Consider the following 14999-nt stretch of genomic DNA (forward strand, 5'->3'; position numbering starts at 1 on the left):
AGGTCTTTTTTGAGTGCTGGCCCTTTAAATGCAAATGAGCCACTTCATGCCCCACCCCCTCCAGGGTGTTGGCTGTGCTTTCTACCCTGTTCAGCCACTTATGTTCATTTATACAACCAACAACTGAACACTTAAGGCAGGGGTGTCAAACTCATGTTCTTTCAGGGGCCATATTCAGCCCAATTTGATCTCCAGCGGGCTGGATGGGTAAAATAATAACATAATAGCCTATAAATAATGACAACTCCAAATTTTTTAGTGCAAAAAAAAATAACATTAAATGATGAAATTATTTCTAGTCAAAACAAAAAAGATGTGAATAACTGGAAAAAAAACTGAAAAATCTGAAGAAAAATAAGTACAGTTTTATCAGTATTGTGCCTCAACTTATGATTTCTACATGTACATTACAGATCAGATCTACCAAGGCACAAAACAGGCAGAATTTTGTTTAAATTGCACTTATTTTTCTTTAGACATTCCAGGTTGTTCATATTTGTTCAGGTTAATGACATTTTATTGTTAAAGGATATCAGAATTTAATGCTCTTTGCAAGAAATCAAAGAGAAAAAATTGGTGTTGCCATTGTTTAGAGGCATAATATCATATTATTTTTCTCACATTAAACCAAGAAGAACATTTGGAGTCATTATTTCTAGGTTATTATGCTATTATTTTTGAGTGTGATGCCCTGGACTGTTAATATCTTCAGGGTAATTTTTGCATTTTTGCACTTTGTACATTCATCTCGTGGGCCAGATAGAAACCTTTGGCAGGCCAGTTTTGGCCCCGGGGCCACATGTTTGACACTTAAGGTAATCAGTTTGAGGTTTGGACATATTTTCAGTACGGACTACAACCGCTGCTGCTGACAAACAATTATGTCGTACTCGAACAAATGTTCGTCAGAAGTCTTGGCCTTATATGTGCAAACTATACCTAGTTATAAAATGTAAAAAATTATGCAGGAATTAAAACAGGTTGGAGAAATCCACTTGATTTTTGCTGGAATGAATATAAAGATAGCTTTGCAGCACCTGGAGGGTTCAAATTCAAACTTTTGGAACTTTTAGGGTCCAAATACACAAATAAATGAACCAAAGACTAATAAAAGTAGGTTTAGCAAAATATGACCCCTTAATGTGTTTTTTGTACTTGTGGTTCATGCACTCCTTGGTTGGTCATTCATTTCTGAACCCGCTTTATCCTCACTAGGGTCATGGGGGTCGCTTGGAGCCTATCCCAGCTACATAGGGGCGAAGGCAGGGTACACCCTGGACAAGTTGCCAGTTCATCGCAGGGCTGACATACAGAGACAAACAATCACTCTCACATTCACACCTATGGGCAGTTTAGATTAACCAATTAACCTATTGGTTGGTCAGTTTTTATTATTATCATTTTTATTATTTTGGAGGGCAAATGTTAATGATGTCACGACTATGGGTTGATTATTTAGCTTTAAAAAGTCACTGAAATGCTTGTCCCTGTTTTTAAACTCAACATTGCAAAACAGTAGAACACAAACTTGTGACGCTAGCCGTCTAAACATGTTCTAACACGTCGGAGTCACAGTCACTCCGATGCGCTGTGTGAAACTGTTTACAATGACAAAGTGACCTCATTTAGATCAGATCAGGGACACTCTAAATGCCAGTGTCTCATCAGTGATAATTGATGACCCACGAAAGACGGTTAATCATCAGTCTGTGATGAATTTGCAGTCACTGTGATTTGAAAATATTTTAAAAAAAGAGTAACAGAATGACTTTGCCAATGGTGCTGAAAATGCAATCATTCTGCTGAGAGAAGCTGGCGCATTTCCATTTAGGTAGAGAAGGTGTACAGCTAAGGAAAGGATAAAATGCTGAGATTGCTGCATCTAAAGAGCTTACTGATACTGTGTTTTCTGCTGCCGGGTGATACAGTATATTTCCAGGGTATATCCCAAACTCTCACCAAAGACACACAAGTTCACCTCTACTTATTTTACACTTGATTTATTTATTCCTTTTTGTGCTTTTCTTTACACAATATAACAATATAAATAATGATTTCACGATCTTCACGTTAACGCATTAAATTGTGACATCTCTGCAACCTTGTTCCTGACTGTTCTTGGATCTGATTTTCTGTCCTGTAATAGGAGCCGCTGCCGTTCACATTATTTACGTAGATCTTTATTTATTTTAAACAAACCGTTGAAGTTGCTGGAAGCCAGGCTTCCTTTGGATAAGTGGATTTTTCCCAGAAAAGAACAACCAGATGGTGTTTGGTAAATGTTAGCGCGTTCATAAATGGAATATGTGTTTCGTTACGTAAGGAGGGGCAAAAATGACACAAGATTTTAAGCTCATCAAATGGATTTATATATTAGCATTATCCGTTAGCACTGAATCCTCTTGTTGAAGGAAGGATATGATAAATTTTCTTGACATATTATACCTAAATATGACCATTTTATTAGTTGATACTATAATAAATAAGCATTTGTAATTAATCCCTTGCATGTATGTGTGTAACTGATTAAACATCTGGTTTTATAATGTTCCATTTGCAGCTGAAACTCACAGTACAATCCTCTGTTCAACAGTATAGACACACAGAGAATCTCATTTGAGCCTCTGAGGTAAAAATTGGCTGAGAGGGAATGAAATGAGCGCTACAATTAAAGATGAGGAATCAGCACATTTTGGCCTCAGAGTCACAGTGAAGCAGCCTTGTGATGTCTTGCTGCTGCCCCAGTTTCCACTGTGCAATGGGGAGGGAAGTTTGACGACATCTCCTCTCCCTCTCTGTGGGGTTTCATACAGTGGCTGCCAAGTCAGTCCTGTCTCAGTCTATCTGAAGGCTGTTGTTTTTTTGTATAGATTCTCTCACACATGACAAAACAAGCCGCTAATAAGGCTGCATTGGCTGTCGTTGCCTCTGATTCATGGTTGAAAAGAGCATCATTACAACAGCAGGGGGTGCGGCGTTGAGCCAGGCTATACGTGTGACTAAAGGGAGTGCCAGTGCTGAGCTTGTAACTCATTTTAGATACTGTACGTGTATGAATGTGTATATGTGTTTAAAAAAATACAACAAAACACTGTAATATGTGTATTCATGAATATATGTTTAAACAGTGTGCTTTCGTTAGCCTCATAGCATAATTGCTAAAGTCATATTTTTGGCCAAATTGTGACATCTGCATAAAGAATCAACAATATTAGGAGAGTAAAGCTACATAGATATCACAATTTGGCTAAAAATATGACTTTGGCAATTATGCTATGAGGCTAACGATTTGCTTTTTATTTCTTATTTCTCATACTTTATTTGTATTTTTTTTATTGTGACTTCTGAGGAAATTGTTACCAAATTGTTTCTGTACTGCACAGGTGTCAAACATGCGGCCCGGGGGCCAAATCCGGCCCGCTAAAGAGTCCAGTCTGGCCCACAGGATGAATTTGTGAAATGCAAAAATTACACTTAAGATATTAACAATCAATCCACATACAGACACGTACAGTCCAATTAGATTTCAAGTGGGTCAGACCAGTAAAATATTATCATAATAACCTATAAATAATGACAACCCCACATTTTCTCTTTGTTTTTTTGGTGCAAAAACAGGAAAATAACATGAAAATGTTTACATTACCAAACTATACATTTACAAAAAATGTGAATAACCGAACAAATATGAACAAATGGAAATGTCTTAAGAAAAGTAAGTGCAATTTGATCAATATTCTGCCTTTTACTAAATGTTTTGTGCGATTGTAATGCACATGTGGAAATGGTAAACTGATAAACCGAGGCAAAATATTGTTAAAATTGCACTTGATTTTCTTAAGACAATTCAAGTTGTTCATGTTTTTTAGATTTTTAAGGAAACTTTGTAGATGTAAACCTGATCATAATTTTAATAATTTTACTGTAATTTTACTTTTTTCACTGTTATTATTTTACTGGTCCAGCCCACTTAGGTTCAATTTGGGCTAAATGTGGCCCCTGAACTAAAATGAGTTTGACACCCCTGCTGTACTGTAACAATGACAATAAAGTTCTATTCTATTCTATTCTATTCTATTCTATTCTATTCTATTCTCCTGTCCTCACTAATGTAATGAAAACAACTGTAAATATTTTCAACACACTTTCATATTACACCTGTAATTGTATTGGAGGAGCAGGTTACATTTCAATAGAAAGCTAAACCCAAAATTGAATGTTCAGAAAATAAAAATATTCCAAGTCCGATCCTTTGGTTGGACACCTAAAGGTCAGTGTTGAATGCAATTTTATTGATTACTTTTTAAGTACATCATGGCCTGGCTCCAGATTATAGTTTTGACCTTTTAACCCTGTATGGTGGTCTTCTGTCCATCCCTGAGTCCAGGCTGAAAACTAAAGGGGACTGAGCTTTCTTAGTTACTGCCCCAAAGCTGTGGAATTACCAGTCTGAGGAAATCAGGCTGTTTGAGGCAGTGTCTACTTTTAAATCTCTTCTTAAAACATACTTTTACCAGAGGGCATATCCTGCCTTTATCCGAGCTAAAAGCTTATTTTATCATTTTTATGTACTGTTTTAATTCTATTACCCCCTGTGTTTTATTGTTTTGTAGTTCATCATTTCCTTTCTAAAGCAATTTGTACTTTTTTTTCCTGAATAAAGATTATTATTGTTGTCCCAAACTATGCCCCTGTTTATATTCACTGAGATGAACTTGTATTCATCAAACTCAAATGAGGGCTTTGAGCACTTTTTAAACAGATGTGACCAAAATGTAAATGGAAAAAAAAAGTAATGTGATTTGACTTGGAAATTTGAGATGTGCAACTTTTGAGCCAAATTAAACTACCTTAAAAAGTGTCAATGGCCATTTGTAGGCAGAAATTTAACTATTCTTCTTAAGCACTCATGACAGATCATGCTTGTTACATGACACTCAAGAGTCAGACTCTTCAAAGTATTCATAGGCCTTAAAAAATGTGTTTGAGATAATCCAACTTTCTTAACAAAAATGTGTTTGAGATAATCTAACTTGCTTAACAAGTTTTAGGCAGTCATGTGTCCTATTGACGTCACAGCCTGTAACTTTTTTTTTTCTGAAAATGGAACGTTACACCAGATACTATACTAATGGATATGCATGTAAAATTCAACTTTTATTAAAACACAAAATATCTCCAATAATTTTGGAGGATAGCAGAGAGAAGACAGGAAACTGATAGAGTGGATATTTTGTTTGAGACATGTTTTCTTGCAGTTACTTACGAATGAATTCCCTGTATTCATTTATTCGACTTGGAATTTGTTTGATAGGAGATAAATGACAACAAACGTGCTAAAAAGTAATGTGTCACAGTCAGTGAAACGTGCAGTTAAGTCACGTGAAATATTTACATGAACTCATGCTCGTATCATGACCAATCTGTTAGAACCAGATGCCTGCTTATTCCGTCATCTTCGACACATGTTGGATTAACGCTCAGAGTCAAACAATGAGCACAAATTAAATTGGTTTTCAATTAACTTTATTTTAATCCCATCTTCCCCAAATACATTACATACAAAAGGTGATCGGAATTGAACATTTCCTTGTGTCAAGACCGTAACATTTGCACATCAATAAATAAAAAAAACATGTATAAATTAAAAATAAATAACAGGACATCATGTGCCAAAAAATAAAGACTCTTCTGAATTGGCAGATGGCTTTTACACAATGTTGGGTTTTTGAAAACACAATACTTGTACGTAACACTTGCATTCCAGGTCACAGTTTTTAGGATACAACTCTGGGTCAAGAAAGCAATGTAAACCGATAAGGATTACAGTACAGTACAACAAGAGTACAATGTTTTCTTTTTTTTCCATAATAGATATTACTGGGATATACATTTATGATAACAGTTGTTCTAAAAGCTTATACCAGGTAGTGAGAGTGTAGTGCTATTGGACTTACTCTTAGACTTCCTTTCAAGTATAAAAGTAAATCCCACCTGTAAATCCCATCTAAAATCTTGTTTGTATCCAGCTTGACATTCACAGAGAGTTGTTATTGCACTATACAGACATCCCTCAAAAAGGCACTTTTATATCATCCCCCCGCCCCCCCCCCAACCTTCCTCATTCCCAACCAACAGTTCTGTTAACCAGCACATGTGGCACACATATTAAACTACTGTGAAATTAAAATGACTACTTTAAAAAACAAAAATGACTTTTGGCATATAGTTAAAAACAAATAAAATATGTATAACAAGTGGTAGTAAAAAAGTCTTTCTGATGAATTTACCAAAAAAAAAAAAAAATTGAATTAAAAAAAATACAGTGCAAAACTGTGTTGCTCCCATAGCCCCTTTAGTATGTTGTGTACCGCTGAGTGAAATTTGTTTCACTACCAAACAAAAAAAAAACAAAAAAAAACAAAAAAGTGATGTTAGAGAAGAAAAAGCAATGACTATCCAAACCTTAGCATCATTATCATCATATAAGGCCAGGAATGTTTTTGTGCATGTGAGGTCTAGGTCGTAGTGTGATCCTATAGCTGGCTCATGTCTTTTCTTAAAAAAAAAAAAAAAACAAAAAAAACAAAAAACAAAATGTGTGCGCACCAAGTCCAAAGAGGCCAGAAACCAACCGAGGGCAGGAGGGTCTCGCTCTCATTAAACCACAGATTTTCCCCAAAGCATCTTTGCAAGATCACACTCTCAGTACAAGTCAACATTGCAAATATCTTGCTGCTAAGATACTTTTGGGAACACACCCTAAAAGCAGTCCAGCTGAAACATTATCCAGGATCTGTTGCAAGCAATTGGGACAATTTTAGTGTTTAGATACCTTTGAGAAACCATGCCTAAATGATCAACTACCAGGGGAGGCCGAGAGCTGCAGGGTTGGCTGGTGGCTTTGACTGATCCAGCCAAGAAGCAGTGGTTTTCAGTGAGTGAGAGAAGGTTATTTGGAGTTTGGGTTTCATTCAGGCATCCATCTGTGAGGGATCCATCATTACAGGCCAGGTGGGAGTAAGAGTCTTTTAGGTATTAATACCTCTGAGGCATAAGCTGGCCAGGCACAAACCCTTGAGGCAGATGTTGCGTCGGGCAACGTCCTGACTCCTTGATGTTCAGTGTTCATTGACCCTTCAACACAAGAACTTGATAATCAGCTGCCTAAGCACCAATCCAGACAAAAATATTGCTCAGAAAAGTCGAGCAGCCTTTCGTCCATCAGCTGACTAAGAATCAGCCCCTCTGGCACTGCCTTGAAAGATTGTACCAACCAGTCAGGCTGCCTAAGAAAAAGTGTTAACTAGTCAGGTTGCCTCCAAGGTACCCGTCACTTCAGACAGCCTGGGAGGCACTCGGCTGTGCTCTCAGGCATCGGCGTGGTGCTGGAGCAGCTGGACTACATATCGGAGTCTGTGTCGTAGCTCAGATGTGCAGCCCAACTCGGTTAGCATGCTGAGGAGGTAAGTGTATGAGACTCGTTCTCGGCTTATGTAGGTAAGCAGGTAGGAGTCGTCAGATGATTTGCACAGGATGATTTTGGTGTGGTCTGTGTAAAAGTTAACCTGGAAGAGAAAAAGAACTGGATGAAAACAAGGTCCACAACTCAAGAGGACTTCATTACAAATCTTACCAAGTTCAAATTCATATAAGATTTTTTTTTTTTACTGTATATTGCTGTGTAAAGTATGTCTAGAAACCGTTTTAGTCTGCTCCTACCTGCAGAGTGCCATTGTTGAAGAGCATGACAAGGGCGTGGTCAGTCTTCACCCACTGGAGCAGCAGAGGAGGAGGACCAGAAACCTGTTCCTCACAATGCAGATCTCCGCCCTGAGGGGAGATGGAAAACATTTTATTCATCTCAAGTTCGGGTTCATTAATTACAAGGCCTCTCTCAATGCAGCCTTGAATTGCTGATCCATCACCATAAAACATGAATAGTTCTCCATTTCATTAATCACATTAATATAAAAACGTACAGTCCTCCTGCACTTTTTCGTACCTCCATAAGGTTCTGTTCCATGTAGTTGGCCATGAGCTCTACAATTTGTTTCTGGCTGCGAAGCTGCTCAGGTAAAGAGCTAGCTGGGAAAGTGAAGTGTTTGTTGTTGGTCAAGCAGTAGTGGACTGTCCTATTTGAAGGAAAGATGAAAAATAATTAAAAACATCAGTGACCATTGGGAAAGTAGAGTATTTAAGCTGAATACAATTATTTAAGAAAATCATTCTTGTATTGAAAAGTCTGTATTAGGGCTGAACGATATGGAAAAAATTTCGTATCTCGATATTCATGCCAGATATCTCGATATGATACAATATGACTACGGGTTTGGTGAAAACCAAGCATTTTTCAGAAAAATGCAAACATCATAATACAAAAGAATGTGGAAAGTGCAGTTTTATTTATAAGAACTCACTGCCAGTCATCAACATTAACATAAAGTACAAATAAATGAAATTTATTGCGACTTCCAGAGCTGTACATGCAGGGCGAGCACCGGGGAAATCTATATCGTTTATATCGTTGCTTTTTCGATATTAATATCTTGAATGTTCATATCTAGATATCGATATGATAATGATATATCTTTCAGCCCTAGTCTGTATCACACCGTCTACATGATGGTACTTACTTGCGCTGCTCGCAAAGACTGAGATGCGTCCCCTCATTGAACAACACACCAATGTTTTGGTTGGACAGCTGGTAGCCAAATCCGTATTTGTTGGAGTAGTCGACCCATTTAGTCACCCACAGGAACGACTGTGGCCGAGACAGACAGGGTGGGTTTCTGGTAGCTGGAAAAAAAGAGAGAAAATTCTTTTTAAAAAATGGTTTCTATAGAAAAAGTACCGCCACATATGATGCGTAAAATATATGTAAAGAATGTAATGCAATATTAATAAGTCTGTGAAAAAGCATTTAATATAAAACCCTTTGAAATGTTAATAAAAGCTATATAAAAACTACAAAACCACTCAAGGTTATATGAGTCAGCAGATACACAAGAGAAGTACAGCACTGCCTGAGGGATGAACAGATGTCTAAACCAGACTTGTTTTTAAATCACTTGTTAAGCTATGCTTCAGAAATGGAGATTATTATTCTGGACAGGCATAACACATACAAGTAGGATTGTGGTGCATTGCTTTGGGTCTCTAATATTTCTCAATCTTGGCATTTAGTTTCATCACATATTTAATGGCCAAAATATTAGCATCATTAAACTGACAAAATATCCAATGTCTCAGTCAGTTTTGGGCTCTTACCTGCAGGCATGGTGGCCAAGCAGCTGTTAAGAACTTTCATGGCTGCTTCAGAAACAGCTGCAGGGGTCAGGACATCCTCACATGCTGCAAAGAAAAAAGGGAAAAAAAAAAAAAAGTCAAAACACTGCTCGCAAAAGGAAATGAGTAAAAAGGACAAAAGAACAATGAATTGTATGCAGTCAGAGAAAGCATCAACATACGCTCAGTGCTGCTGGCCATGGTGCCCTTGAAGGAGCGGGAGATGGATTTCCTGGACTCCTCCTCAGCAGGAGTCTGTTCCAGAGGCACAGAGCCGACCACCTGCCCAGTGGGGGAGGGCACCTGAGTAATAGAAAGAAACATTTAGCCCAGTCACGACATGAGCGACTAAGCACTTATTTCAAAGAACAGCATCAGCCATTGTGTCAGTGTTTTTAATGTGTTTACTCCCTAAACAAAGTCAACTTCCCCAAATTGTGCCACAGTCTGAACTCTACTCCGTTTTACACTTTTTTAATCTCGTGCATCTTGCCTCCGTTGCACTGGGGTGAAACTAATTTTAGCGTCACAGCTTCCTTTTGTACACTTGCAAGCCTGGTGCAGGTTTCAGACAGTTGATAGTGTCATTTAACCACAACCTGTTTTTTAACATGTCATCGTGGCAAGTATATACACATACCCGCTGACCTATTTAAAGTTAGCATGTTTTATGAAACCTGCAACACAAATTAACAAGGTATTATTAAGCAAAAGCATTATATACGGCTTAGGCTTCCTAGCCACATCCTGGTTCATCAGCAAAGGCTTATTATCAGGCTAACAAAGAAATATTTAGTTCAAAGAGTAAAGAGTGCAGTTCCTTATTTGGTTCTATAAATAGCATCTTTACCCGCCTGATGAGAGATTGGGCAACGGAGCTTCCTGCTGTTGAGGTATTTAGTGTCTGTGGGCTTTTTAAAATCAAGGCAGCTATTTAAAAGGAACACCTAAATAGATAATATCTAGTAGGATCAGTTACGTAACAGAACACATGACGCATTTGTCATATTTGTTTCAGCTGATTGTTGATATGGGGTCAAATGATGTATGAATGAGAAAACGCTGATTTTATTTAGAGTTAATATACAAAATCACATGAAGAAATCGAGCTGTACCTCATTGGGCCCCACTGTTTTGTAGCTGATCTGCCGGTTGATGGAGCATTTAACGATGCCCGACACCAGCTTAGAGATGTCTTTGTCATCTTTTTCCTCGCATGGAATCTTCTCCACTGCAACGACAACAACATTCTTACATTGAGGTCATTTCATTTTAAAACATGAGGAGGTGATGAATACAAAGAGCAGGCACAGGAGTTCGACAACATGCCTCAAACTGAAAGCTGTTTGGTTCTACACTTTACATATTATTTTCTTATGAGACAAACCAGACTAACCTGTTGTCAGGTGCTAAACAAGACACATGTGAGGAAGACATGAAACTAACCCTGTGACTTTCAGAAAATAATGAACTCATCTTCTAGCGGTCAGTCAGGCCTCTATGCTGCTGCTGGTGCTTACCTTTTGCTTTCTTCTTGCCAAAGAGGCTCTTGGCCATTTTAGTGAAGAATTTCTTGGCAGGGCTGGGAGGGTGGAGTTCTGGCACCATCACACAGCTGCTGGGAGGGAGCTTATCAGGAGTGAAACCCTAGAGGAAGACAAAGGGGAGAAGGTGAGGAAGACAGACAGTATATGGGGCTTTTTTTCTCTCGTCTTTACAACAGCAGTGGGATTCACTGTCTATATTGGTAAAAAAAAACAAAAAACATAAATGTACCGAAGCCTATAAATGTAAGACTTGAGCTGTTTCTTACTTTGGTGAAAAATTCATGGTTGAGGATTTGATCGAGGGTGAGTCTGTCACTGGGATTCTTCTGCAAGATGCCTGAGATGAGTTTCTGTGCAGCAGGGGAAAGCGTGGAGGGCAGGTTGTACCGAACTTCCTTTATACATTTGTACGTCTCCTTTAGGTCAAGAGTCTCAAATGGAGGGTTGCCGCACATCAGTGTATACCTGAGTGAGGGGGAAACCATGGCAACCATTAGCCAGCATAGAGGAATAAAAAAGATCCGGGCAACGTCACACAGTGATGATAACTGGGATTTGAAGGAGCTATTCACACAATTACCAAGTGACAAAAGACAAGTGAATATTTAGCAAATGTCTCTTTTTACAAATAAATACAATAAAGCCTTTAACACACACATCTTATTTCACAATAAAACTATTAAAATTGTGAACTCACATGACACATCCCAGGGACCAGACATCAGACTCCGTGCCATGGCCCTGTCTGTTGAGCACCTCAGGAGCCAAATAATTAGGAGTCCCACAGATTGTTCTATAAAAAATGAAAACAGATAATACATTTAATATTTCTAAGATGTCATACTTCCCTTATAAGGACATTTCATAGTGATAAGTGGTTAAAACATTTTTCCTGCAGTAGTCATTCCACAGGAAGGTGTCAAACAAGTATTGAAACTGCTCTATGTGCTACATTCAACTGCCACTTGGAAACCGGTTCAGTTAGGTACTTACTGGAGGAAAGTAGTGGGAGGAAGAATGAGCTTAGCAACTGACGTAATGGTTTTAGGTTAATGTGCATTGTGAAAGCCTTGAAGAAAGCTCAGACTAAAGTAAAAGCTCCTTTTTGTGATGAACAAAAACTATTATTTGAGAAAACATGTATACGTTTCAGAACTTTAAAATGTATAGTACTAGTTATTTGTCTATCTTCAAGCATCTCGCTGCAGACATAATAAGAAAATAAAAATTAAAAGTAAATAAAGATTCTAACTTTTTCCTCTGCTCGACTGTCTCCAGCTTAGCAGCGAGGCCAAAGTCTCCCAACCGCAGCTCCATGTTCTCATTGACAAAGAAGTTGCCTGAAAGAGACAAAAACATTTGTTGAGTCAGCATTCCACTGATAACATGTGCGTGCCCAAAGTCCCAGCAGATTCCTGGGATGCTTTTGTGAGTGAACACATTTCAGTCGTGTGCTCGCATACCTAGTTTGAGATCTCTGTGCAGGATACCTCTGCTATGGAGGTATTTGAGGCCGGATATGATCTGTCTGAGGTAATATCGCACTTCTGGCTCTGTGAGTGTATGTCTCGCCTTCCAGATGTGTGCCAGGGACTGTGGGGACACAGAAATGAGTTAACCGTCAACCTCATGTCCATCAGTGGGACTGTACAAGAGTGCTACACATGTCACACATTTTGAGTTTTTCCCACATGTCAGTGCCCATGACTATAGATTAATATATGGACACTTAGTGGCTACAAAAAAAAAAAAGAAAAAAATATTCTCAATGGTGTATTCCTCTACTGTAGCATTACACAAGTCATGGTGCATGGATACAGATGAAGCACTTCCAATCTATTCGAGCTGCACTAGACATTTGTAAAGACTCACCTTCCGACTGCAGAGCTCAAGGAATATGTAGATGTTTTCTTGATCTTCAAAATGATGGGAGAATTTCACCACATGCTTATGTGACAGGGTTTTGTGGAGCTCAATCTCATTTGTGATCTGTGAAAAAATACCAAGTGACCATTATGTGAGCATGTTTTGGCTTATGAAAAGGCCTCTCTGCAGAAAACCCAAACAAACATGCGTAAGAATATATGTACCTTGTCCCTCTGGTGTGGTTTGGACACCCTGCTCTGTGGAATCACCTTCACAGCATACATTTTGTTGTTGGAGAGGTCCGTCATCTCATAGCATCGAGCAAAGCCTCCCTTTAGGGGGAACAAACATGATGACTGGTTAACAGAGCTGCAGGTTGAAAACCTGCAATTGCAATAACATGCCTCTATTGATTAGAAACACTACAGCTGTATGACAGTTAAAATGCTTTTTCATCAATAGAGGAAATATGGTGTTCATGCACAGGAACATAACACACAGGGACATAAAGAACATTCATGGACAAACATGATCAAAATGATTGAATATAATCAAAAGCCTCCATCGCCAACATTTTATAGCCAAGATAAAACAATTTAATATCTTTTACTGCCTTAGATTCAATGATAAGCATTTAAATTCGACGCCAATCATCCCAAACACCATGTTTACGGGTTGTTATCAGTGCATTTCTATGCTCAACTGTGGCCTGAGATGCAATCAAGACTATACGCTTGAGGACGTGAGGGATGAAGCAGACAGAGCTGCTGCATTCATTAACCATGAAATTGACGGAGACGTTTCCAGCTCTGCGGCAGGCAGCAGAGAAAAGCCTTGGCTGGATGCCCGATGCAGCGTATCGATGTAGAGCAACATGTTGATACAGCCGCTCCATTCATGTACCACTATATGCCATTAAAAAAGCCCAACACTCATGTACTGCCAACCAGAGGAGGAGGAGGAGGGGATGATGGGGGAAATCAGCAAGACCTTTACAATCATCAGTCACATAAGGGCGATAAAATATGGGAATTCTTGCAAATATATTTCGCAGGGGTTTTATTAGATGTTGCCAATCATGTGCGCACCAGAGCCGGGCACACCTTGCGTCTGATTCATTCAGCAATGACGCGCACAGTAGGGAGAGATTGGCCACATCTACCACGAGGTCATTCCCTTTTTTCCCGCATTAGTAGCACACCTGGAGAATACTTAATAATCACTACTGATCACAGACACATTCTGAATCAAGCGCAAATAAAACAGATATTCACTAAGATAGAAGTCTAGACCCATGTGCCACCTCAAAAAACACACAGGAGTATGGAAGATGAAATTCATGTACCTTCCCCAGAAGCTTCCCTTTACTGTAGGATCTGCCCGTCTTGGAGTCTGTCACCACCTGAGCCAGCTCTGGTTTGGTTTGTTCGGGTTTATTCCTGCTGGTCTTCACCGGGGCTGAGGACTGTTGGGGTCCGCGCTCCGGAGCAGGCTTAAATAAATCCGCATTCATGGTGTGACACGAAATACGCTGCGCCGCGGTGAAACAGCCGGTATCCATGTAAAACAGCGGTGTGGCTGATCAGTCCGTATATCCCTTTCGCTGATGTCTTTCTTTTTTTTTTTTTTTTCAGCTGTCGGTTCTGGTGCGTACTGAAGGGTCCGCCTCAACCAACTGTATCCATCTGGCGTGTCTGCGCGCGGCGCCGTCTGACTATATAGGCGAGCGGCGACGTCACGGAGCAGGAGGCGGGGGGAGGTGGCGCACCGGTGGAGAAAGTCCAGACTATTTGCTTAGACAGAGTCTCAATCATAACAGTATCTGGAAAGTCAGGAAAATATGAATGAAAGGCCCCAGACGTTTTAAAGTCACGTTGGTGGGATCATGCGTTAGTGGTGACACAGTGGAGCCATGAGGGGCTTTCACAGGTTTACTTACAGCACACACAGGCTGAAGGTCCCTGCAGACAAGGGAACCTCCCAAGACACTTTATTAGGATCATCCATGAGCTTCCACCCCAGCATGTATATCCTCTTGAGACCCAGCAATGCATGTTCGTCCTCTGTAGGGGACAGGTTTCAGTGATTTATTTAAAAAATAAATAAATAAAAAAAAATGTTGCATTACGCTGTTTCTCATCAAGACAATTATTTACTAAAAAAAAAAAAAAAAAAAAAAAAAAAAAAAAAAACACAAAAAAACCCACAAACAAACAAACAAACAAACAAAAAACAGTTGCATTGTTGTTTCTAATCAAGACAATTAATTACTTAAAAAAAGATTAAAAAAAACAAAAA

The 14999-nt window shown here is 39.0% G+C and overlaps 1 protein-coding gene across 1 annotated transcript; it reads right to left on the reverse strand.

The window, feature by feature from the left end:
* Window positions 1–5509: 5509 nt before the first annotated feature.
* plk3 (polo-like kinase 3 (Drosophila)) lies at window positions 5510–14400 on the reverse strand. The gene is made up of 15 exons (XM_030161121.1): window positions 14047–14400; window positions 12926–13033; window positions 12708–12824; window positions 12299–12428; window positions 12088–12175; window positions 11533–11628; window positions 11102–11300; window positions 10809–10935; window positions 10404–10519; window positions 9471–9591; window positions 9271–9354; window positions 8637–8799; window positions 8006–8135; window positions 7723–7833; window positions 5510–7568 (listed from the first exon to the last, which is right to left on the reverse strand). Exons 1-15 carry the CDS (start codon window positions 14260–14262, stop codon window positions 7371–7373), a joined length of 2004 nt encoding a protein of 667 aa, XP_030016981.1. The 5' UTR covers window positions 14263–14400; the 3' UTR covers window positions 5510–7370.
* Window positions 14401–14999: the final 599 nt, after the last annotated feature.

Source organism: Sphaeramia orbicularis, chromosome 17 (genome assembly GCF_902148855.1).
Source record: "Sphaeramia orbicularis chromosome 17, fSphaOr1.1, whole genome shotgun sequence".
Lineage (NCBI taxonomy): Eukaryota > Metazoa > Chordata > Actinopteri > Kurtiformes > Apogonidae > Sphaeramia > Sphaeramia orbicularis.